Below are 26554 nucleotides of genomic sequence, written 5' to 3'. Positions count from 1 at the left end.
GTTAAGGATGCTAATAATCTCCCCAAACCAAATGCAGTCCGTCCATTGTTTGTGATGCCCCGAGGCCAAAATGTTGTATTTCACTTCTCAGTTATGCAATTTCTTGCACTCTGATTTTTTGGCCACCATGATGTTTTAATAAACATCTTCATTCTGCATTCAAGCCTTAGTTTTGGATGAATTCATTTTTTTCGACAGTGTGCGGGTCTCCATCTCTTCTACTGTGATATCTAGGTGTAGATTTGATTTGACGGTCGGTCTGGTCTTCCCATGAAAGGCTGAAAACAAAAAAAAATGTTTTCATACTTGGCTCCTATGCTAAAATGAGGCAATTTCTCTCTCTGTCACACAATCAACAGCATCTCTCATTTCATGTCATGAAAACAAATCAAGACAGAGTGTTTGTGTGAGAACGCTCCAGTCAGCATTCGCTGGGTGTTCAACAGTCATAAACGGCACTTTAGATTACGATTATGAGCTGCTGCAGCACTGGAAAAGTTCTGGCACATCAAGCCTTTTTCCATTTAAACACAAATTAGATCATTATTTTTGATATCTAGCTATCCACTATAGCATAATGATACAGCAATATGACTTGGACTTCCTCATTCAGCTGAGATCATCATAAATCCTCTCCTTCCTTATCATACGGAATTACAATATTAACTTCATCTATTCATGTCATAGACATATTAACATTACTGTTAAATCTATATACGTCAACACACAGTGAAACAAATATCTTTGGTAATTACATGACTTGTATGGGGATATCTCATATTGCTGCCCTCCTGAGCTCTGCTTCTGTGACTCGGTGGGTACCTGTGTCAGAAAGTCCATATTGATGATGTCAAGCGAGAGCATTGTGGATTTACAGTGGGGCCCATAAAGACCATCCTATCTGATGTGTGAGACTACAGTGGGTCCCATAAAGGCCATCCTATCTGATGTGTGAGATATTTCATGGTGAGGACCACGTGTAATCCTTCTTATAAAATGATAGAAGCGTTGGAGAAACGGTGAAAGCTGAAGCCTTTTATTAAAAAGAAAACAGAGGACATTTTATGGGCGACTCAAGTCCAACCCTGATAAAACTCACTCTAAATAATATTAACGGTACACACTCTGGGAATACTTTTACAATCAACTTCTCATTGTAAACAGGATAAATGCTTTACCATACAACTGCTGTTTGCTTCACTGGCTTCGCTGTACAATTTCAACATTTAAAATCAATTCTGCTCTTTCAAGCACCTCTCAAAGCTTAAGGGCCACATACCCGATCCTTCACTAAACTCTGCCAAAATCAATTCATATGTAGATGCGTAGATCATTTAAGTCGATTAAACAATATTTCGGACCTTTAACAAGAATAGTCCCGGCACTGAGAAAACAGCTAAAACTATACCTCTTGATTTAACTCAACACTAACTGAAAATCCTACCCTCTTTCAGTCTGTCTCTAATACATTATATCACAAACTCTCTCCTTTCTTCCCTCTACAGTCCCCTCTATGAGATGGTCTCCTCTAGGATGAACTCTATGGTGTGTGGTACATCCTGTCCCTCTACCACAGTGACCGAGGGGATCTCATGTCCCTCCATGATGGCTGACAGGGAGGGGACAGAGATGGCCTGACCACCCAAGAACACCACCTGGGAGGACCCAGCCTGCCCAGAAAACATAGCCCCAGAGGAGTGCTCTGAGACGGGCACGGCTGGCACCATCACCCCCTCTGTGGTTCCATCCGTCTGGACGAGCAGAATGGTCTGCACCGCCGACTCCCCCTCGCCACCCAATCCCGTCCCTGTAGACAAGAGCACCCTCGCCCCTTCCGCCTCTACGTCGTTGGCTGTGGTTCCACCCGTTCCGTCGTCGTGGAGACGGATGTGTTTGTCGAGGTTGGAGCGTGAGCGGAAGGCTGAGGGGCAGCGGTGGCAGGTGTAGGGCGTCTCTCCGCTGTGGATGCGGGCGTGCTCAGTAAGACGGCCAGCCACACTGAAGGCTTTACCACACACCCAGCAGCAGAAGGGCCGCAGGCCGCTGTGGATACGCTCATGGTCCTTGAGGTGAGGCAGCTGGCGGAAACGCTTCCCACACGTAGAACACTGAGAGAGGAGGAGGAGGGGACGTGGGGGGTGGAGAGACAGAGCAGAGAAGAGGAGGAGAGAGTGCAGAAAGGGGAAGAGGAGAGAGAGAGGAGAGGCAGAGCAGAGAAGAGGAGGAGAGAGACAGAGGGAAAGAGTGCAGAAAGGGGAAGAGGAGAGGAGAGGCAGAGAGTGAACAGAAAGAAAGAGGGAGGAGAAGTTGAAGAGGAGAAAGGTGGAAGAAGAGTGGAGGGGAGAAGGATGGGTAGGATTGGAAAACATAACAAGAGAACAAGGACAAGAGGAGAAGAGCGAACATTAAAATTCATAGATTTCATATCTTGAAAACTTATGAAAACATATTTTCTGAAACACTTCTCCAAATTTGTAGACACAGCACTTCTGGCTGAAGAGGCAGAAGAATAGGAGGGGTAGAAAAACAATGTGTGAGAAGAGAGAGAGAGAGAGAGAGATCTAGGGAGGGCAGAGGACAATGGTAGGTAGAGATAAAGAACAGAAAGAGGGACACAGGGGACCGAACAGAAAAAAAAAAGAAGCTGACAGAACAGAGCTGCACTACTACTGCAGGACATTCATCTTTTTCCACACAGCAGTGTTACCTGCCTGTCTGCCATACTGAATGACCACAGAGACAACGCCTACCATTAGTAGAACCAGAGGGAATCGGCAGGGACATTCTCACCAATACCTTTACAGCTTTGACTGCATTTTTTATTGAACTATAGAAGCCTGGGGCTGTTCTGACACACATTGTGCCACAGTGAGCAGAGAGGCTGGTTGGTCCTGAGTTTAGGACGCTGCCCAATGGAGCTGGGTCCCAGAATAGTAACACAGAGGGGAGATGGTAGGCTCTAACTCAGCCCCACTCATTAATCATAGGAAGTGTAGAGAGGGAGGGAGGACACCAGCGTGCATAATACACTGGGGTGACCACAACCACAGCTTGTATTTTTTAGATGAGATGATTAGATTTGTTTATTAGTCACATGCACAGGGTCGCAGATGTCATTTGCAGGGTACAGTGACATTGTTAAGCTCCGAACTCCAATGGTGCAGGTCAAAAAGAGAAGTGAATAAAACAATAACATATACATATTTACAACTGTAACAATGATACATTTCCATTGGGGGATGGGGCAGGGTGAATGTCCATTGGGGGAGCAGCAGGGGGGAAGTGAGAAGTGAATGAAACAATAATAAAAGTAACCACAGGCAGAACCACAACCAAAGTCTTGTCCAGAAGGCCTCTTCTGCTTCTGAATAAAAAAAATGGACAATCTAATTGATCACTTGTAGTAGACTGTTTTAAATCCCCTCAGAACAAGACACACCATAACGAACGTCCGTCGTGCGCAGTAGATAACCCACCACACACACACAATCGATCATCTCCACCTCCCCACCCCTTTACCTCGAAGGGCCTCTCATCGGTGTGGATCCTCATGTGGACGTTGAAGGTGGAGGTGTAGGCAAAGTCCTTCCCACAGATCTGGCAGTGGAACCTCTTGGAGCCGCGGCCCTTCCCCATAGTCCCCTGGCAGTGGGCCACAATGTGCTCCCCGAGGGCAGAGCTGGAGGCGAAGCGCCGTCTGCAGGGGGACAGGGGGCAGCGCAGGGGGGTCTGACCCGTATGGGACAGCCGATGGAGGTCCAGACCCTCCTGGGTCATACAGCAATGACCACACATATCACACTCCACCTGGATGAGCAGAGAGAGGGACACATCTATAAGGTATAACTAGTGTAGAGTAAGATCCTACTATTACAGTATCTATGTCTATAAGGTATAACTAGTGTAGAGTAAGATCCTACTATTACAGTATCTATGTCTATAAGGTATAACTAGAGTAGAGTAAGATCCTACTATTACAGTATCTATGTCTATAAGGTATAACTAGAGTAGAGTAAGATCCTACTATTACAGTATCTATGTTTATAAGGTATAACTAGAGTAGAGTAAGATCCTACTATTATAGTATCTATGTCTGTACAGTGCCTTCACATATTTTCACCCCTTGACTTTTTCCACATTTTGTTGTTACAAAGTGGAATTAAAATTGATATAATTGTAATTATTTTGTCAACGATCTACACAAAATACTCTGTCCAAGTGGAAGAAATATTAGAACATTTGTAAAAAAACATATATATCATAAAAAAAGAAAAACAAATATATCTTGATTAGACAAGTTTTTAACCCCTTGAGTCAATACATGTTAGAATTACCTTTGGCAGCGATTACAGCTTTGAGTCTTTCTGGGTAAGTCTCTAAGACCTTTCCACACTTGGATTGTGCAACATAGGCTCATTATTATTTTCTAAATTATTCAAACTCTGTCAAATTGGTTGTTGATCATTGCCAGACAACCATTTTCAGGTCTTGCCATAGATTTTCAAGCAGATTTAAGTCAAAACTAACTCAGCCACTCAGGAATATTCACTTCTTGGTAAGCAACTCCAGTGCAGATATGGCCTTGTGTTTTAGGTTACTGTCTTGCTGAAAAATGAATGAATAGCCCAGTGTCTGGTGGAAAATAGACTGAACTAGGGATGGGCATGAATAATCGATGTCAAAACTCAATCTTTAACCAGAGATCAATATTTTTTCAAATACTGTAAAACAATTGTCAAACTTTTGTCTTGAAACAACGTCAATTTGCTTTGACTGTTCCATACTGTCATGACGTGGCCCTCTTTGGGTATAGCAAGTACCATCCCCCTCTCGCTCACCACCTCTCTTCCCCCTACACCCAGGTTCTTTTATCTCAGGTCATAAATTGCTAGAGGAGACTCTCTCCTCATAGCCAGGCAGTATAGAGAGAGAGAGTTTCACAGGAGAACAAAGGAACTTCTTCTACATCACAGAACTTGAGAACTGAACAATATCTATGTTTTGGAGTATGTGTAAACGGTCGGTGGAGAAGCCAGCTAAGACCGGTCCGTTTTGTTTCATGTTGTGACTTCATTGAAAGACAATACAGCCACATTACCATAACTCTGTTTATAAAGGAGCCTCCATTATGAGGTTTGCATCTAATTATGGTATAAAATGAATGAGTAAAGATGAAACTATTTGTGAAATTATGTAATGTGATTTTAAACCGTTAATGTGAGAGAATTGTACTCCCTTTAAAGTTGAACTAGGTCATTGACCCGCCCCATGAGCATAGACATTGATTTGGCGTCATGGGACAGCCCTTTTCCACTGTTCCAAATAAAATCCCCACCTGAAGAAAACCTCTTTAGACCACGCGCAAGCTGAGGGGACAAAGGTTGAATAGAGACCACAAAACCTTTGTATTAGCTAAGGTTGTAATGGTTGTTGAATTCCTAACCAAACAACGTGGAGCATTGGCTACACGGTGGAAATGGTTAAACTCAGACTATCGATACCGACAGAATAAGAGCAAATCTTCGATACTAATTACTAGTCTGCAGCTAGGAATTATGTCGACCTGGAATGCGAAGACCGACAACCGCCAAAACATCTATCTATAAGAACATTTCTGAATGGGACTCTGACGTATCCATTCTAACCACGAGAGACGACTTGGAAGCAGATAGAGAAACAAGAGGATGAACTTTTCAACAGAAAGACGGACAATTCCAACTGAGATCTTGGACGACACACTAAGCGTAAATATACATTGATTGCAATGATTCCCGAATGAGTGAGGTTTCATGTGCAAAGGATTAGCATTTCAATCAATATAATTATCAACTGTGTAGTGACTCTTGTAATTCCCACCCATCTCAGTCCAGACCCACTTCCCTTTGTCCACCAAGCCGTCATATCGGCTTAGCCCACTAGGGAACATCCCCTGTCATTTCCTTGTAACCATATCTACGGTTTGTTTGTTTATGCATTTATTTAGTTAGTTAGTAAATAAATTATTAAGACAATGGATGATTCATGGTAAAGGCTGGGTTCGTGCAGATAATCAACAATTTACAACGTTCGGAATGAGACTAACGTGAGGTAAAGAATAATGAATTAATTCATTAGAAGACTAATTGATCAGATATTAAAATATCTGAAGAGTTATATTAGGAAAATTATAACTTTGTAATCTGAAGATTTTCCTTGGTGCCCTGACTTCCTAGTTAATTACATGTACATGATTAGTTTTTAATCAAGTAATAATAATTACAGAGAATTGATTTGATAAAATAACAGTCTTCACTTTAATGATGACAAAGACACGACAATGTGCACATGTGCATTTGTACAGTGGAGACCCGTCATTCAGGGCAGGTGGGGCAGAGCCTGTTAAGCTACAACAACAACAAAAATATTTATAAAAATTACAAATAAATTGTTTGTTTTTTGTTGCGTGTTTTGCATGTTATTTTGTTATATGTGACATCAGTTGCAAAATAATGTAAAAAAAAAATATATATATAAATTAGTTAATAAAGCCGCATAAAACGACAATTTTTTGCTTTCTTGAGTAAGGCAGCTCCAAAATGCAGGTGTTTCAGCCTAGCTCAGTGCTTTATGTGGTGGAGGGGTAGCCGGCTGAAAATGCTGAGCGTAGGGGTTGGTAATCTTCTTTAGTTGCACCATGATTGGCTCAGTGTTCTGTCACTCATGGGGACACCATGTCGACACAAAATTTACAGGGAGAGCTTGAAAGATCAAGACCCTTGAGTGCTACCATAGATTTACATTAGAAGTACCCATCCAATAAGGATCAAAGTCATTGGCCACGGATAAAATGACGTCAAATCACGTTATATCTACCGTAGCTTTGATTGGACTGATCATGGCAACATCATACTTTCAAAGTCTTGGCTAGCAAGCTAGACAAGCAGTCTTCATGAATCACGTCAACCATTTACTGGCACATCCTTTTCAATCATTGTCATATGAAGAGAAATTATGGATAAAAAGTATCGGTGCTCATCGGCCATTGGACGTAAACATTAATTAACATTAACACAAATCCAACAATGAGTGGTTTGGAAACCATCAGTGGCTAACTGCAAACGCTGCAAAGCAATCCCTATTTTGCTTCCCCTACCTGCTATTCGGTGGAGATGTTGTGTGGTGCAAGTCTGGGTTTAAGGGTTTATTTTCCAAGCTTAAAATTATAAACATTCACACACAACACCATGGGCCAGAAAAGGTTGAATACATGGCCATGCTGTCTAGCCAGCATGACTTCTGCCGCGTTGAAAACAACTGGAAATGCAGAACTGGGAAATCAACCACTCCCTGACGGAGTCTGTAATACCTACTGTACATGTTTCAAGCAGACAACCATAGTCCCTGTGCCCAAGGAAGCGAAGGTAACCTGACCAGTAGCACTCACGTCAGTAGCCATGAAATGCTTTGAAAGGCTAGTCATGGCTCACATCAACAGCATCCCCCGGGATACCCTAGACCCACTCCAATTCGCATACCGCCCCACCAAATCCACAGATGACACAATCTCAATTGCACTCCACACTGCCCTTTCCCACCTGGACAAAAGGAACACCTATGTGAGAACGCTGTTTATTGACTACAGCTCAGCTAGTGACATTTAGAATTTGTTAGCCTAGGGTCTAGGCTATTACCTTAACCATAGACAGGTTTCACTCTGAAAATATTCAAAAACATTAGTCTGATAAAGAAAGAGCGTATTTTCATCAGAATCATTAAGTCTAGGCCTCCTCACCAAACAGATGTCCTGGACATAACTCATCCCCATGCAGTGTTCAATGTAGTATTGTTAATCAATTTAGATAATTCAAAGGAAGAGGCATAATACACTAAATCCAATGTCTGTATATCAAAAAGAAGACAGATTTTGGTTTGTATCCTTGAAAAATGCGTCTTTCAACTTGAGAAAATGTACCCACATTTCAAATGATCACTGAGAATAACTGTCCCAGACAGGAGATGCAAATCACTTTGCACTATTCTGCTATTTTATTATGTTATATTACATAATGTGACAGGGCTTGGAAATAAGAACGTCTTATCTGTTAAATTAACAAAACAAGGCTATGCCATTGCACAGCTACAATAGTCATTTACAACATCAACAATGTCTACTGTACACTGTACTTCTGATCAATTTGATGTTATTTTAATGGACCAAAAATGTGCTTTTCTTTCAAAAACAAGGCCATTTCTAAGTGACCCCAAATTTTTGAACGGTAGTGTGTGTGTGTGTATATATTATATAAGGTATTCTACTATTACAGGTATTCTACCCTCTGACGAACCATCAAACAGGCAAAGTGTCAATACAGGACTAAGATGGAGTCGTACTACACCGGCTCTGACGCTCGTTGGATGTGGCAGGGCCTGCAAACCATTAGACTACAAAAGGGAAGCACAACCGAGAGCTGCCCAGTTACACGAGCCTACCAGATGAGTTAAACCACTTCTATACTTTCCTCGAGGCAAATAACACTGAAACATGCATGAGAGCACCAGCTGTACCGGAAGACTGTGTGATCACGCTCTCCACAGCAGATGCAAGACCTTTAGACAGGTCAACATTCACAAGGCCACAGGGCCAGACGGATTACCAGGACATGTACTGCGAGCATGCGCTGACCAACTGGCAAGTGTCTTCACTGACATTTTCAACCTCTCCTTGTCCGAATCTGTAATACCAACATGTTTTAAGCAGACCACCATCGTGCCTGTGCCCAAGAACACTAAGGCAACCTGCCTAAATGACTACCGACACGTAGCACTCACGTCTGTAGCCATAAAGTGCTTTGAAAGGCTGGTCATGGCTCACATCAACAACATTATCCCAGAAACCCTAGACCCACTCCAATTTGCATACCTCCCAAACAGATCCACAGATGATGCAGTCTCTATTACACTCCACACTGCCCTTTCCCACCTGGACAAAAGGAACACCTATGTGAGAATGCTATTCATTGACTACAGCTCAGCGTTCAACACCATAGTGCCATCAAAGCTCATCAATAAGCTAAGGCCCCTGGGACGAAACACCTCCCTTTGCAACTGGATCCTGGACTTCCTGACGGGCTGCCCCCAAGTGGTAAGGGTAGGTAACAACACATCCGCCATGCTGATCCTCAACACAGGGGACCCTCAGGGATGTGTGCTCAGCCCCCTCCTGTACTCCCTGTTCACTCATGACTGCACGGCCAGGCACGACTCCAACACCATCATTAAATTTGCCAATGACAACAGTGGTAGGCCTGATCACCGACAACAACAAGACAGCCTATAGGGGAGGTCAGAACCTGGCCGTGTGGTGCCAGGACAACAACATTTCCCTCAACGTGATCAAGACAAAGGAGATGATTGTGGACAACGGGAAAAAGAGGATCGAGCACACCCCCATTCTCATCGACGGGGCTGCAGTGGAGCAGATTGAGAGCTTCAAGTTCCTTCGTGTCCACATCACCAACAAACTAACATGGTCCAAGCACACCAAGACAGTAGTGAAGAGGGCACGACAAAACCTATTCCCCATCAGGAGACTGAAAAGATTTGGCATTGGTCCTGAGATCCTCAAAGGGTTCTACAGCTGCACCATCGAGAGCATTCTGACGGGTTGGATCACTGCCTGGTATGGCAACTGCTCGGCCTCCGACCGCAAGGCCATCCAGGACCTCTATACACCAGGCGGTGTCAGAGTAAGGCCCTGAAAATTGTCAAAGACTCCAGCCACCCTAGTCATAGACTGTTCTCTCTGCTACCACACGGCAAGCGGTACTGGAGCGCCAAGTCTAGGTCCAAGAGGCTACTAAACAGCATCTACCCCCAAAGCCATAAGATTCCTAAAAATCTAGTCAAATGGCTACCCATGCTATGCACATTGCCTGCCCCCCCCCATGCTATGCACATTGCCTGCCCCCCCCCCCTCCACTCCACTGACACTCTCTGTTGTCATCTATACATAGCCTCATTAATTAACTCTACCTACATGTACATACTACCTCAACTAACCGGTGTCCCTGCACATTGATTCTGTACCGGCACCCCCCTGTATATATTGCTATTTTTTACTGCTCCTCTTTAATTACTTGTTACTTTTATCTCTTATTCTTCTCCGTATTTTATGAAACTGCACTGTCGGTTAGGGGCTTGTAAGCAAGCATTTCACCTGTTGTATTCGGCACATGTGACTAATACAATTTGATTTGTATATAAGGTATCATACTATTACAGTATATATATATATATATATATATATATATATATATATATATATATATATATATATATATATATATATACACACACACACACAGTGGGGCAAAAAAGTATTGTCAGCCACCAATTGTGCAAGTTCTCCCACTTAAAAAGATGAGAGACCTGTAATTTTCATCATAGGTACACTTCAACTATGACAGACCAAATTTGAAAAATAAAATCCAGAAAATCACATTGTACGATTTTTTATGAATTTATTTGCAAATTATGGTGGAAAATAAGTATTTGATCACCTACAAACAAGCAAGATTTCTGGCTCTCACAGACCTGTAACTTCTTCTTTAAGAGGCTCCTCTGTCCTCCACTCGTTACCTGTATTATTGGCACTTGTTTGAACTTATTATCAGTATAAAAGACACCTGTCCACAACCTCAAACAGTCACACTCCAAACTCCACTATGGCCAAGACCAAAGAGCTGTCAAAGGACACCAGAAACAAAATTGTAGACCTGCACCAGGCTGGGAAGACTGAATCTGCTTGGTTTGAAGAAATCAACTGTGGGAGCAATTATTAGGAAATGGAAGACATACAAGACCACTGATAATCTCCCTCGATCTGGGGCTCCACGCAAGATCTCACCCCGTGGGGTCAAAATGATCACAAGAACTTTGAGCAAAAATCCCAGAACCACACGGGGGCACCTAGTGAATGACCTGCAGAGAGCTGGGACCAAAGTAACAAAGCCTACCATCAGTAACACACTACGCCGCCAGGGACTCAAATCCTGCAGTGCCAGACGTGTCCCCCTGCTTAAGCCAGTACATGTCCAGGCCTGTCTGAAGTTTGCTAGAGAGCATTTGGATGATCCAGAAGAAGATTGGGAGAATGTTATATGGTCAGATGAAACCAAAATATAACTTTTTGGTAAAAACTCAACTCGTCGTGTTTGGAGGACAAAGAATGCTGAGTTGCATCCAAAGAACACCATACCTACTGTGAAGCATGGGGGTGGAAACATCATGCTTTGGGGCTGTTTTTCTGCAAAGGGACCAGGACGACTGATCCGTGTAAAGGAAAGAATGAATGGGGCCATGTATTGTGAGATTTTGAGTGAAAACATCCTTCCATCAGCAAGGGCATTGAAGATGAAACATGGCTTGGTCTTTCAGCATGACAATGATCCCAAACACACCGCCCGGGCATCGAAGGAGTGGCTTTGTAAGAAGCATTTCAAGGTCCTGGAGTGGCCTAGCCAGTCTCCAGATCTCAACCCCATAGAAAATCTTTGGAGGGAGTTGAAAGTCTGTGTTGCCCAGCAACAGCCCCAAAACATCACTGCTCTAGAGGAGATCTGCATGGAGGAATGGGCCAAAATACCAGCAACAATGTGTGAAAACCTTGTGAAGACTTACAGAAAACGTTTAACCTCTGTCATTGCCAACAAAGGGTATATAACAAAGTATTGAGATAAATAAGTATTTGGTCAATAACAAAAGTTTTCCACCATAATTTGCAAATCAATTAATTAAAAATCCTACAATGTGATTTTCTGGATTTTTTTCTCTCTCGTTTTATCTGTCATAGTTGAAGTGTACCTATGATGAAAATTACAGACCTCTATCAACTTTTTAAGTGGGAGAACTTGCACAATTGGTGGCAGACTAAATACTTTTTTGCCCCACTGTATATATATATATAAATATAAGGAATAACTAGTATAGAGTAGGCGGCCAGTGTACCTGTCCCATGGAGCGTCCCCGTCCCTGTCCCCGGCCACGGCCCACAGTCTTGTCCTCCTCTGAGCTGGTACAGCGCTGCAGATGGATGTCCAACACTGACTGGTTCAAGAACTGGGAGGAACAGTGGGGGCACAACACTGGCTCCTTATCTGGGGAGATGGGGTGGGCAGATTGAGTTAATTACTTAATACATGTGTTTATCACAGTCCAAACAGTGTCCGAGAGTGTACATGGGGTGGCAGGTAGCCTAGTAGTTAGAGCTTTGGGCCAGTAACAGAAAGGTTGCTCGATCGAATCCCCAAGCTGACAAGGTAAAAATCTGTCGTAGGCAGTTAACCCACTGTTCCTAGGCCGTCATTGTAAATAAGAATTCTTATCGGACTTTCCTCGTTAAATAAAAGTTTAAATAAAAATACAATAAAAACATGAAATCAGTTGAAATACACTAAACATGGAAAGGACAGGGATGTATAGATTGAGTGGGTCACATGCCCTGGTCACAGGCCCCTCCTGTCCCTACCCACCAAAACACACACTGGGTTACAGGGTATTCTGTACTGTCATCACTCAGTATATGCTACAGTATGTGGCTTAAGGTAACTTATTTATAGACACACAGACAGACACATGCACTACTGTTGGCAGTCTGGATGTTGGTAAACACTCTCAGGCTTTCTGTCTGTTTCTGTGTAGCTAAAGGAGAAAAAGAAGATGAGAGAAGACGCTGAGCTTTGATATTTCCCCATCTTAGTCACCGGCGTCTACAGTTACCATGGCAACGCCAACCCAGCAGAATCCTCCCTCCCAGCTGGAGCGTTCACCAGTCCCCCCTGAGGAGCCCTCCGTTGAAACATTTAATAACGAACCTCTCCATCAATAGAGCATTAACTAATAATCAATGAATCAATTCCAACCAATCACATCTCTCTCTCTCTCTCCCTCTCTCTGAGATGCGGTCATTTCTGACGCCGACCGCACCGATGAGGTCAGCTGCAGCTACGTTGCCGCGACCCATTATTGGTGGGGTCGATTCGATAGAATTGGAGGATCCTCCATCATCTTTTAAATCCCCAGTTTGGGAACATTTAGGATTCCCAGTAGATTACAGGGGTGATGGATAGAGTTGTGGATAAAATGTTAACACTAAGTCGCCGCGCTCAACAAGAATAGCCTATGTAGCTAACAACACTTCAAATATGTTGACACATTTACAGCAACATCAGTGGGCCCCAGTATACCAGAGTAAGATGGAAACGCAAAGAAACTACACAACATCGTTTTCCCTCTGCATTCAAGTAGCCCTTGGCAGCTGATTCTGAACGAGCCAAATAAATTACAAGAGCGATAGATAGGCTATGTTTATATTTTTTACCATCTTTGGTTTATAGCTGTGGGTATGCATCCATTCCCGGTGGTTTAGAATAGGGGGTATCTACTCCTCGTGAAAGTGCTCGAGCCAGGTACGAACTTCCCACTTGCACCCATTTCAGCAAACAGATACCCGCTCTATATAGACACAAAAAAGCTGAAGTTTTCAATGAATTGGTCAATGCACCCTGTGTTGAGCTTATAGTGACAGCCCATCACATTACCCCGTAGTGGGAGATGTACCGCGCTTCAAACACACATTGGACACTGAAGGAGGCAGTGTCACGGTGCGTTCATAACCAAGTGGGAATTTACCGCATACAACTGGGAATAATCCACTTGAACAGAGTAATTACTATTGGGAAACTGGTCTATCATCCTGAGAATCCACTTCTCCCACATGGTGACCTTTGACGTCACCTACTAAGGAAATGACCTCTATAACAGCATTTTCGGCAGCTAAATCCAACAACAAAACAGTATTTATAAAAAGCTATCTATTAGTGTGGTTTTTTAACTATAATTTGTTTACAAGCGTGATAGATCTACTTTTAGTTTATGGTTGACACAGCTTGTTAGCCATTAACTAATCCTTTTTTCTCAACGAGTTCAAATCACATGAGTGCATCCAACTGGTATTTACGACTTCACATCTGGTAAATACCCACCTTCCACATGGTTACAAACGCAACATCTGAGTGGAAACTTGAGGGCCAACATAACAATCCGGCCATTTTCCCCCTAAACAGAAACCGAATCGTGACCACAAAAATGCAATACCTACCGAACCATAAGTTTGGTGAACAATTATACCCCTAATTATTACTAAGGCGCATGTATTACTTCTGCATACTTAACATGGAAATCAGCTCCATTATGAACAGCTTCACTAATTCACAGCCACACATACACACTATATAATCACCACTGTCCTTATAATCTAATTCATTATGATCTAAAAGACTAAACTGATCCTAAATCAGCACTTCTACTCTGAGAAGCTTGGATACAGACACTGGTCTCTGTCTCATCCAGTGCTTATCAGACACACAGAGAGGAGGGCAGCTGAGAGGAGAGGGGAGGAGCTACCTTGGTGAATGAGAGAGTGCAGGTCCAGCTCCTTCCTGCGTTTGAAGGCCTCTCCACAGACAGAGCAGGGGAACGGGTGGCTGGTGTGGAGCAGTCTGATGGACAGAACACAATGAAGGGAAGAGAAAAGGGAAAGAAGTGTAAACAACAACTAATATTAATAATACACTTCTGAATAAATTACAAAAATGTTTTGGGGGTTTTTCAGAGCAGGAAATGAAAAAAGAGAGGGATAAAAACAAAGCTATAAAAAACTAGGGCTATAATACAATACTGCAATGAGCAACATGTTTTTCTTGGAAGCTGAGAAAGAATTAAAGCTGTGAGGAAAAGGGACAAAAGGAGCACCACCATCATCAACAATATTAGTACCAGTGAGCTGCTGCACATAACACTGCAGTGTGTCATTTGTAGATGCATGTAAGCCACGCTTCAATGGCCCACTGTAATCCTCATCCACAGAGGAGGAATAACACACACAACCACATGCTGGCTATCACCTTAGTGTCACAGTATTAGGATTACATCCAGACCTGTGTGCTTAACCATGTTGTTAAGCCTTTTAAGGTTCAATACGGAGTCATTAGGTGTGTCATATAATACAATGGCTGCAGATGAACGGGTGGTTTCAGTGTGTGATGAGATATGAGAGCCTATGTTTATCCATTCCATAATGGCAGGATATATCCCTGGGGAAGGAGAGGGAGGAGAACCACTGGGATGTATTTAACTGGCTGGATCAGTGTTGTGTTTGATCACTAGCACAGTGTTTCCCCGCCCTGGTCCTCCAGTACCCCCAACAGTACACAGCTTCGTTGTAGCCCTTGACAAACACACCTCATTCAACTCATTGAGGGCTTGATGATTAGCTGACAAGTTGAATCAGGTGTGTTTGTCCAGGGTTACAATAAAAATGTGTACTTTTGGGGGTACTGGAGGACCAGGGTTAGGAAACACTGCGGTGGTAGAAGAGTTCACCTAAACACATTTCTTCAGCAGTGGAGGTATTCAACTCTTAACTACAGTCCTGCAGTGTCATGGTTTTATTCTAGCCCAGCATTAAAACCCTCAGATTCCACTAATCAACCCTGGCTAGCAGGTGTTTTAGTGCTCACCACTAGCCAATGCATTACAAGCAGCTGAGTTAATGTCCTTGGTAACGATAATGTTCATCACACTGTCCTAGATGGTCAGTGTGGGCATCAGGCCAGCTAAAGAAATAATGAATCACTGAAAAATACATTGTGTTCTACGTATAATTTATGACTGATTTGTAAAGTACTTAACCCCATCGTTTAATATTAGATGGTAAACATAGCGTGTGTGCTGTGGACCACTTATAGCCCTATATAAACGGTCTGGTCGATCATCCCTTTGCACAGGGCTGACAATAAGAATCAATATTTTAGGCAAAGATGACCCTGAGAATTAAAGCTTCAGTCCAGGTCATCTCTCCACACCCCCCAGTGTTCGCTAATGAGAGGGGGTGTAGGGATACGGACTGTACCCTGCAGAGACACTGGGACTTCCTGCTTCGCCCCAACTACACATTGACATACAGTTCAAGGGTAACGTTCTATTCACTCTCTGATCACACCCTCCTATTGATCCCCGGATCATTTCTCCTGCCTCACCTCCTCCCTCCCCGCATCCCCCACCTCTAGTTCCTCAGCCGGTCTGTCTCCATCGCCTTGTCATCCTACCCCTTATCGTTATCATCTTAATTTACCGCCGCCCGCCTGTCAATCATCGCTGGCGAGGGCTCAAGGGCACTGAGGCATCTCTGTTAACAACTCGGATTAAATCCCCTCACTGTGTAGGAACAGGGTCCGGCCTGTGTTTGGGTTATGTGTAGCACATCTCCTGTTCTCAGTCCAGTCTTATGCTCTACTGTCACTGTAAATACAGTACCGTTGTGTGTTTGTTTCTCCCTGTAAAACATGGAGGGTTCAATCAAGGTAACTTACACATTGAAATGCATCACCTGTGTTCCTTGTCTAATCTAGTTCTGTGAAACAGGCCTTTGGGGTTGATTTCAACTTGCACATTTAATTGAGTCACAGCCCAGTCACGCCCGTACCTGTGCTCCTGCAGCTGTTGGTCAGTCTGGAAGCGAGCAGTGCAGTTGGGACAGGCGAACAGCTGGCTTTCTCCATCCTCCCCCTCTGGTGTCCTCTTCTGCAGGGATGTCATTGACACAGCACAACATCAAGGGAAACAACTAACAGCCTGTCTCAATGTTAACGTAGAGACAAATAGCATTCCTGAATTTCTCTGATCTTTAAGAGCCTCAGTGTGTACAGATATTTGTTCTAGCCCAGCAGCAACACACCCGATTGGGCTGGAACAAAACCTTGTTCACGCTGTGGCTCTCCAGGACTTGTCTGTGGTGTGTTCAGAGATGTTCTCATTGTAAGACATTCTAAAAACAATCAGGTAATCCAGGGCTGTGTCCCAAATGGCTCCGCATTCCCTATATATTAAAAACTACTTTGACCAGAGCCTGATGGAGACCAGAGCCCGATGGAGACCAGAGCCCTATAGGCCCTGGTCAAAACGTAGTGCACCACATAGGGAATAGTGTACTATAAGGTGCAGTGACCCCCCATGTCTGACCTTCCATCGGGACCTGCGGCGGCGGGATTTGGGCTGGCTGTGGGTGAGGCCGTGCCTCTTCAGGGCGCCCGGCTGGGAGAAGCGCTTGCCACACACGGAGCAGGGGAAAGGTTTGGTGCCCATGTGGGTCAGGCTGTGGCGCAGCAGGTTGGGAGAGGACGCAAACGACTTCTGACACACCTGAATTAACCAAGAAGAAGAACGAAGATGAATTTGATTGACAGAAGCCCAGTACAACATAGCTATTTCACATAGCACAAGAGCACTAAGATTTCATCACATAGATTAAACAGAAAAATAAACATTAAGTATATAATAGGAAGCTATTCCTAACTAACTCCTGCTACTTATTGATACACAACTAGTTTCAGTCATTACCATCAATATTTCACAGCATTTTCAATAGAACACATGTCCAGTCTAGCAGTACCTTGCAGGTGAAGAGCTTCTCTCCGGTGTGGCTGAAGACGTGAGCGCGGAGGAACCCCCTGCGTGTGAAGGTCTGGCCACAGTGGGGGCAGACGTGGGGGAGAGGGGTGCGGGACCAGTCCTGCATCAGCTTGGCTGGAGGAGGGAGATTGGTGTCCGGTTGTTCCCCCACTACAGTCTTCTCCTCCTGCTCTTCCTTAAGGATGACTGGATTCACCTCTTTACCCTGGTCTTTGTTCTCTGCCCAATGAGGAGAGAGCATGGTCAGAAACTATTGACGGTCTGTCAAAATAACCTTAAACAATAGTGAAACTTAGCAATATTCCGTTTGGATTGGAATCAGTTATTATTCTATTTTTTACAGCAGAGTTAAGTCTTCCCACTATGTTGAACCCAGCTGCCACTGGGTCGAACCTACCATTGAGATCGTTGATGCTGCGTATCCTGATAGCAGGTATTTTCGCTGGCGAGCCTGACGCAGCACTGGACGAGGCGGCGGGTGGAGACAGCATCCTCTTGGGGGCGCGGGGGCTTCCCTGGGGGGGTGTGGCTGCTCCTGCCCCAGTCCCTGGTTCCCCGCGGTGCTGGCGTCGGTGGTAAAGGTACTGGGTGGTGTTCATGAAGCTCTGGCCACACTGGGAACAGTGGTGGAGGGGCTCGTTCAGGCCGTGCTTGTCCCTACGGTGGGCACTGAGCTCTGGCTCTTTACTGAAGCTGGCTCCACACTGGGCACACAGGAAACTCTGGACCACCTTGGGCACCTGAACCAGAGCACAGATAGAGACAGTGGAAGTAGAGGAGGTTTCATTCTGGTTCTGCTCCTCAGTTCCATTGTTCTGGGAATCCGCCACCCCCGCTGTCTCCTCTTTAGACTCTTCCACCATCTCTTCCACCACCTCTTGCTGCAGTGTTACTATTTTGTAATCCTGGTAATCTGCATCCTGCATCTGTCCTCCCTGGGCCTGGGTTTGTGTGACCCCCTCCTTGCCTTTCTCCTTGTGCTGCTTGCGGTGGTAGAGGAAGAGGGTGGTGTTGAGGAAGCTCTCCCCACAAACGGTGCAGTGGTGCAGGGCTTCCTTGAGGCCATGCTGGGACTTGCGGTGGGTGACCAGCTCAGACACCATGCCGAAGCTGGAGCCACAGTCCACACACAGCAGGCTGGACGGGGGCTTGAGCTTCTTGGCTGCCTTTATCCTGTAGAAGTAGGATGTCTGCTCAGGGTTATTGGCTGGGAGGTCCTGGGAGGAAACGGGGTCTGGGGGGTCCTGGGAGGGAGCGGGGTCTGGGGGGTCCTGGGAGGGAGCGGGGTCTGGGATGGACTGGCTGTCTGGTGCAGACTGGGCCTCTGTAGATGAATGAGCTGCCTGAGCCTGGATCTCAGAGGCTTTAGATCCAGTGGATTCCCCTACGCTCTCTGTTTCTGGCTCTTCCTCGCCTCCTTCCTGCCCTCTATTGGTGGCGTTTGGCAGATACATGTGATCCAGGGTGGCTGATATGTCCTCTGCACTCATCCCATCCTCCTCTTTCTCTGCTGACAGCTGAGACTTCACTACATCCTGCTCCTGCTGGGTTTGTTGTGCCCTCTCCTGACTCCTTCCTCTTCCTCCTCCTCCTTCTTGGTCATCCGTTGAGTTTGGTTCGTTCGGTTCATCTGGACCCAGGTCCACCTCCACTTCAGCCTGACTGTGCTTCCCCTCTCCCTCTGGGGCCAGTTCTGATCCAGATCCAGAGCCGGTCTCTTCTGGTCCTGGTTGGGTGGGTCCTGCCTTGGTCTGCAGACACTGACCATGTTTTCGGTGCTGCTGCCAGAGGATCAGGGAGTGGAACAGGGCGTCACAGTCTCCACACTGGTACAGGATCTTGGGCTGATCTCCTGAGGAAGGCTTATTTGGGCTAGCCATGGCCAGACCTGGTGCAGCAGAGCTGGGCAGCACAGAGGAGACACTGGCCTTGGTCTGAGGGGCAGGAGATGGAGCAATGGGCTGGGTATATATCTGCTGCTGGAGAGAGAGAAAAAGAGAATGTGAGAAAAGAAGACGAAACACAAGCTGACCAGTCTGGACAATAATGAGTTAATGAAAACATCAATTTGTTTTGGTGTCAAATGTAAAGAACTCCACCTAACAATGGAGGTTTCCATGGCAGTACTGGATAGCAATACCATCACAGGTCAGCAAGGTAGCCTAGCAGTTATATGGTTGGGCCAGTAACAAAGGTTGCTGGTTTGAATACACGAGCCGACAAGGTGAAAAACCTCATTTGCTCCATGGGTGCCGTACTACTATGGCTGACCCTGTAAAAGAACACATTACACTGCACCTACGTGTGACAATATTTTTTGTTGTTGAAAAAGTCCATAGACAACTGAAACAGGAACAGTGTTTTTGTCAGGCAGATGAGGGATGACGAGAGGAATATAGTAATAGAGTATTCAGAGGACAGAGGGATCAATGAGAGCAGACAGAGCAGTCTTTAGATCAACAGAGCCGGGGAGGGGGGGTAAGGACTGAGGGGCAGGGTGATGATAAATACCACAGGCCTATCAATTGAGTTCAGAGGGCCAGTCCGTGGCGTTTGAGAACTGCTCGTTGATCCATTAGGATGATAAGAACCATCAAGGTCGAGGTTAATGATGTGTTCCTTCAGGAGTGTCTTCATTCAAGCAGAGGCACCACTGTGGCTCATTCTGTTATTAGTAGCCTAGACTGAGTACTACCAGCTTGTTTCTACTTTTGGTAATTTGTTGGCGTCATTGTTGAAACATTTAGTATCGTATGTAGAAACAGATTGCTATTATGGATATAAACTGCTAAAAAAAATAAAGGGAACACTTAAACAACACAATGTAACTCCAAGTCAATCACATTTCTGTGAAATCAAACTGTCCACTTAGGAAGCAACACTGATTGACAATCAATTTCACATGCTGTTATGCAAATGCAATAGACAACAGGTGGAAATTATAGACCTTTAGCAAGACACCCCCAATAAAGGAGTGGTTCTGCAGGTGGGGACCACAGACCACTTCTCAGTTCCTATGCTTCCTGGCTGATGTTTTGGTCACTTTGAATGCTGGCGGTGTTTTCACTCTAGTGGGAGCATGAGACGGAGTCTACAACCCACACAAGTGGCTCAGGTAGTGCAGCTCATCCAGGATGGCACATCAATGCGAGATGTGGCAAGAAGGTTTGCTGTGTCTGTCAGCGTAGTGTCCAGGGCATGGAGGCGCTACCAGGAGACAGGCCAGTACATCAGGAGACGTGGAGGAGGCCATAGGAAGGCAACAACCCAGCAGCAGGACCGCTACCTCCGCCTTTGTGCAAGGAGGAGCACTGCCAGAGCTCTGCAAAATGACCTCCAGCAGGCCACAAATGTGCATGTGTCTGCTCAAACGGTCAGAAACAGACTCCATGAGGGTGGCATGAGTGCCCGACGTCCACAGGTGGGGGTTGTGCTTACAGTTTGGCATTTGCCAGAGAACACCAAGATTGGCAAATTCGCCACTGGCGCCCTGTGCTCTTCACAGATGAAAGCAGGTTCACACTGAGCACATGTGACAGACGTGACAGTTTGGAGACGCCGTGGAGAACGTTCTGCTGCCTGCAACATCCTCCAGCATGACGGATTGGCGGTGGGTCAGTCATGGTGTGGCATTTCTTTGGGGGGCCGCACAGCCCTCAATGTGCTCGCCAGAGGTAGCCTGACTGCCATTAGGTACCGAGATGAGATCCTCAGACCCCTTGTGAGACCATATGCTGGTGCGGTTGGCCCTGGGTTCCTCCTAATGCAAGACAATGCTAGACCTCATGTGGCTGGAGTGTGTCAGCAGTTCCTGCAAGAGGAAAGCATTGATGCTATGGACTGGCCCGCCCGTTCCCCAGACCTGAATCCAATTGAGCACATCTGGGACATCATGTCTCGCTCCATCCACCAACGCCACGTTGCACCACAGACTGTCCAGGAGTTGGCGGATGCTTTAGTCCAGGTCTGGGAGGAGATCCCTCAGGAGACCATCCGCCACCTCATCAGGAGCATGCCCAGGCGTTGTAGGGAGGTCATACAGGCACGTGGAGGCCACACACACTACTGAGCCTCATTTTGACTTGTTTTAAGGACATTACATCAAAGTTGGATCAGCCTGTAGTGTGGTTTTCCACTTTAATTTTGAGTGTGACTCCAAATCCAGACCTCCATGGGTTGATAAATTTGATCATTTTTGTGTGATTTTGTTGTCAGCACATTCAACTATGTAAAGAAAAAAGTATTTAATAAGAGTATTTAATTCATTCAGATCTAGGATGTGTTATTTTAGTGTTCCCTTTATTTTTTTGAGCAGTGTAGTTAAATCTCCATAGTTTTAGTAAATACTTTTTGGTTGCTTGTTTTGATGCCACAAACTAACTAAAATCACCATTACAAGACATTTCAGTCATGTCTGATTTATTTCGTTTCAGAGTAAGTACTCACAACTCAGCGTTTTAGCTCAGTAAAGGAGCGGAGTTATAAAACCAGACTATGAAGCTTGAACTGCCGCTGACACCGTTCTTATCCAACGTGCCAAAAACTAATCCTGCGGACCGCCCGGGGTTCTTGAAATAGTGTCATGTATGTGTGTATTCATATGTTCTTGATGAGAGAGTATTTTCAATGTGACGCTGGTGGTTGAGTCACTGTCTCCTAGAAGGACTTGAGACAGGAAACTGTGTCTACATCCCAAATAGCATCCTATTCCTTATAGTTCTCTACTTTTGACCAGGGCCCATAGGCCTGTTCGGTCAGTGAAACTGGCTAGTGTGTATAGAGGCCTGTACCATAATGAATTGATTTAATTAACGATTCCAAAACTGGACTTCAACTCGGGAAGTGCACTAAAATATTACACATGGGTCAACATGTAATTAAAGTAACTGAGGGAGCACACCACTTTGCTGAAGTTTCTTTTTAATAACACTTAATCTTTCCCTCTTGGTAAGCAAGATGGGTAATAGGAATGTAATTAAATACATACATATTACAAAGTGGTTCTACCACGGTGTTCATTTTCCATCTTCCTTTTTAATGCTAAAAAGCAAAGCTTCTAATTTCCTACTAAACCTCTTCCATGTAATTACAGTTCTCTGTATCTGAACAAGTCAAGTTAAAAAAGGTTTGGTATAATAGCAGCCTACATTCATTTGAAATGTAAACACCCCCTGTTTTATAGCAATGTCGCCTTTAATGTTACACAGAAATTATGATAATCTAGCTAATGAAGTCTGAATGGTAGTAATCAGGCAGCTGACGGCAGAGCAGGGGCCAGAATGCCATAAGGCACTTAGGTTTTATAGAATGTTTCCACAGCAGATTCATCTGTGAGGAGGCCAATGAGCCATCCATCAGGAGGAGGGGTGGAGCTGACTGATTCATCTTTCACACTCCTTTTCTCTCCCCACTGGCAACTCAAGATGCAATCTGCCTGTCACTCATGACACCACGCTTTATGGTTCTGAGCTTGACGAGACCGTCACCATGGGAGGCTGGGGACACGTTTCGGAGAGCGACGCTGGTAAACGTCACTCACGGTCGACGGCTCACTGTTTCAAACCTCCGAGCATACTGTAGCTGTCATTACGAGGTAGCGATACAGCGGAACAAGGACAGTGTTATTCCCTGTTACATAGTAACAGAAAAAGTATCTGTACATTGGAATATTATAACTCAATATTTGATGTAGAAAGAAATATGATCCGTCATCTTATTTTATTTATATTAGTGAATATTGTATTGTCTATTTTTATCCTCTAAAAATAAACAAAACAAAAAACAAGAACAGTGCTGGTCATCTAATTTCCTATTATGACTCAAACAAGTGAACTGAAAACTCCTGAACTTCCATAATTCCTGGTTATGTATGTCTTAACAAAGGATCTAATTCCTTTTGTACTTGGTAGAATGCAGTGCAGTTTTGTAGGCTACAGAGCTTATCAGAGTCCAAAACATGTACGCGTCTGCACAGCAGTGTTCTTGAGTGTTGGACCGCAGGCTTTCATTTTTGAATTCTCAGCGAGGCTCAAGCTATTTTTCAACCGTCACCACATACAAACTGGAGCCTCGTTGGTTGGGAATTTTGAAGGAGCGCGGTCGTGTTGTGCCTCCCCCACAGACGGACCACCGGACTATCACGGCTCTGCGCGTGTGGACTTGTAATTATGCTTCAGCCTCACAAGGCTCTCCAATTCACATGGGAGGCCTTGAGCACAATAATGGCGACACTATGAAATGTACACACTATTGCATTAATAAATTGTAATATAATAATATATGCCATTTAGCAGACGCTTTAATCCAGTAGCATTTAGCCTAGATGTGGAAAAGATGAGAAAAGTTTAATAAAAAGTTATTGTTTATCAATGTTCTAGACCTAGCCTATTTAGTTTAAATGTCCATGGAGTTTGAAGCTTCCACTATTACCTGAGTCTGTAGGAAGGGGATGGAGACGGGGGTGGGGGCCCCACTCCCCACGTTCTCTGTGGTGCAGGTCAGCTGGTGGGCCAGCACCTCCTCCAGGGTGTCAAACTCTTGGTAGCAGGGGAAGCACATGTACACAGAGGCACTATCCATCGCCATACCTGCAACAGGGAGAGAGAGGAGATCTAGACCAAAACAGTGCATTACTGATCATATTCAATTCAGGTTGGGTGTTCTGTTTTATGTCTGCAAGCAACACGTGAACGCAATTATTAGCCTATAGCCTAACTAATATGTTATTAACCATTGTGTTGTCTTAAGGGTAAAAAATGACCAGCCACTATGTTTAACAGCAGAGAAAATCCCCTAAATGATATTTTTTCAACTTGAAATTTGATGACTTTTCCTAGCGACCCCAACATCAGAAAAAATTGATCATCGCCTTTGTTCATATTTCCATGAAAGCTGTACACCACCAGGGTACAAATATTGTCTTAGGGTCATTTCTGACCCGGCAGTTATACAATCCTTTACACACCACAAAAACCACCAAGATGCAATGAGAATTTGAGATTATGTGCTACTGATTGAACTAAACATGAGTGCACGTTTCAGTGCCCAACAGGTCGTAGATCTGACTTTTTCAGATGTCCAGGAGGAATAAGAGAACAATGATTTAGAAGAGGAGGAGGTATCTGAAGAAGAAGATAGGGAAGAATACAACCCAGAGCATGATGCATCATCTTTAGATGAAGAAATCCCCCAAGCTGAAAGAGACATTTTTGTCAAAGAGCAGCAAAATAACATGGTTGGTGTCCACTGATTGTGAAGAAGGAAAACCCATATATTCAAAGTGTGTAATGAATGACAGGTTGTTTCTTTGTGCAAAATAGATAGGGTTTAAACTTCAATTAAGCAGCTTTATTTTAGGGGCTTAGTGAAGGCAGGTCATTTTTTACCCTTAGGTCAAGGGGAGTATACAGAATGTTAAGGCTACACAAGGGTTAACATGTAAATGTAGCATATCCACCCCACCATACACACAGAGCTGATGCATCTAAATAGCATCATCTTTATTTGGAGACCGATTGAGAATGTGTTGTATTACCCCATGTATAAATGCTGGCAAATCCTCATTTAAAATGGGAACGATGTAAACAATATTTGATTTAAATCATGTTGTAAACATTGCCCTCTACTGATGGAAATTAGTATCTTCATGTGTTCCTGGGATTTGGTCAGACTGGAGATTTGAACTTTCAGACAAAATGGCAGTAGGTAGTTGTAATTTTGTCCACGCTGGTGCTCCTAAAAGGTAGAGAATGTATGTAACAACAAATCTGTAAAAACTAAAAAAGCCATGTTTGTTTTCCAAAGAGGGTTGATGGGTTATTAAAAAATACACTACTGACTTTTCGTCCTCATGCTAGCTAGCAGTAGCCACCGCAGCCAATTTGGAATAGCATTGTCATTTCAGTGGACATGCCATTCCATAATGGCTGCTGTGACTACTGCTATCTAGCATGAGCACGAAAATGACTTTTCTGGGAAAACTAGCAGAATTTCCATATTTTCGGTGGAGCCGTGTGGATAAAGGTAAAATTAGGAGTACAGTAGCATATCCCATCCATGCATAGAGGTACGTTTTCCGACCCATATCTCGTGCTGGCTCCAGTGTCTTGATTATATCATGATTGCGTTCTGACCCCAGTGCAGATGTGTAAGTGTAATGGTAGAGTATCTTCTGGCAATAATAATCTATTCCACAATGGTATATGATTAGGTCATGATTGTAGGCTACTTTATACAGCTTTATAGTTTCCCCAACAGAACTACAGAGAATAACATGCAACACAATACGACAAACAGCTAATACCTTTTAGTGGAATTTTGTACTGACACATTGCAATACGTTCACACTAACTTGGGCCATTACAGTGCAAATTAGTGAATGGCGCCAAATTAATGCCTAAAGTGATCCAGACTCCAAATCCCAGAGGTCAGCAATTTCGCTGTTTGCTATTTTATATGGTGGCTCACTCGCTGGTGGCACTGGCAAGTTTATATTTGGTTTAATTTAGCCAACTAACGTTACTATAGTTAGTTGATGCAGGTTTGTGGGAATATAAATAACGTTAGCCTATTCTGTATTGATTGACAGCCAGCTAGCTAGCAACTAGCTAGCATTTCCGCAAACAAACAATTCAAGCAACGTTTAGCTACATTACCACGATTAATATCACATTAAAACTGCTTGAGCTTTATCAATACAAGTAGGTTGTCCGGTTAGCTAAACTAATCCACCACTGTCTGCCAGCAGTCGCTCTGAAGATATTTTATGTGCTTTGTAAAAACGACGAAGAAGGGTGGCATTCACTTCTTCTGTGGTGTAATGGCGGCTGCAGTTTCGATGTAAACGTTGGATGTCTCCCCCCGTTGAGACTCCGCGAAAACAGAAATCAGTCCCTGAAATGTTGTCCTGTCTGAAGTCACATTCCATCCATAAAAAAGGAATTAAGTTAGATAATTACAAAATAACTCACCGAAAACTGAAGCCGTTATCTCTTGAAGAAACAAGTTGTTATTGTTCCAACATGTTAACAAGGCTTGAGCGGATTGG

General features: G+C 44.3%; 1 protein-coding gene across 3 annotated transcripts; it reads right to left on the bottom strand.

Moving 5' to 3' along the window:
* Positions 1-1020: 1020 nt before the first annotated feature.
* Positions 1021-26554, bottom strand: LOC139389695 (zinc finger protein 574). Of its 3 annotated transcripts, none has more exons than XM_071136599.1 (10): positions 26478-26554; positions 23938-24095; positions 17906-19487; positions 17489-17727; positions 17059-17238; positions 16523-16620; positions 14443-14537; positions 11986-12134; positions 3520-3807; positions 1021-2108 (listed from the first exon to the last, which is right to left on the bottom strand). In XM_071136599.1, the coding sequence occupies exons 2-10, from the start codon at positions 24091-24093 to the stop codon at positions 1512-1514; spliced, it is 3384 nt and encodes a 1127-aa protein (XP_070992700.1). In that variant the 5' UTR covers positions 24094-24095; positions 26478-26554; the 3' UTR covers positions 1021-1511. The 3 variants fall into 3 exon arrangements, with proteins under 3 accessions (XP_070992700.1, XP_070992709.1, XP_070992691.1); XM_071136608.1 differs by having other exon boundaries at positions 17906-19484; positions 26478-26541; XM_071136590.1 differs by lacking the exon at positions 26478-26554 and adding an exon at positions 25811-25882.

The sequence above is a fragment of the Oncorhynchus clarkii genome, chromosome 3 (assembly GCF_045791955.1).
Source record: "Oncorhynchus clarkii lewisi isolate Uvic-CL-2024 chromosome 3, UVic_Ocla_1.0, whole genome shotgun sequence".
NCBI classification, from domain to species: Eukaryota; Metazoa; Chordata; class Actinopteri; order Salmoniformes; family Salmonidae; genus Oncorhynchus; species Oncorhynchus clarkii.
The sequence above is the reverse complement of the archived record's forward strand: the minus strand, read 5'-3'. Positions and strand labels throughout refer to the sequence as shown.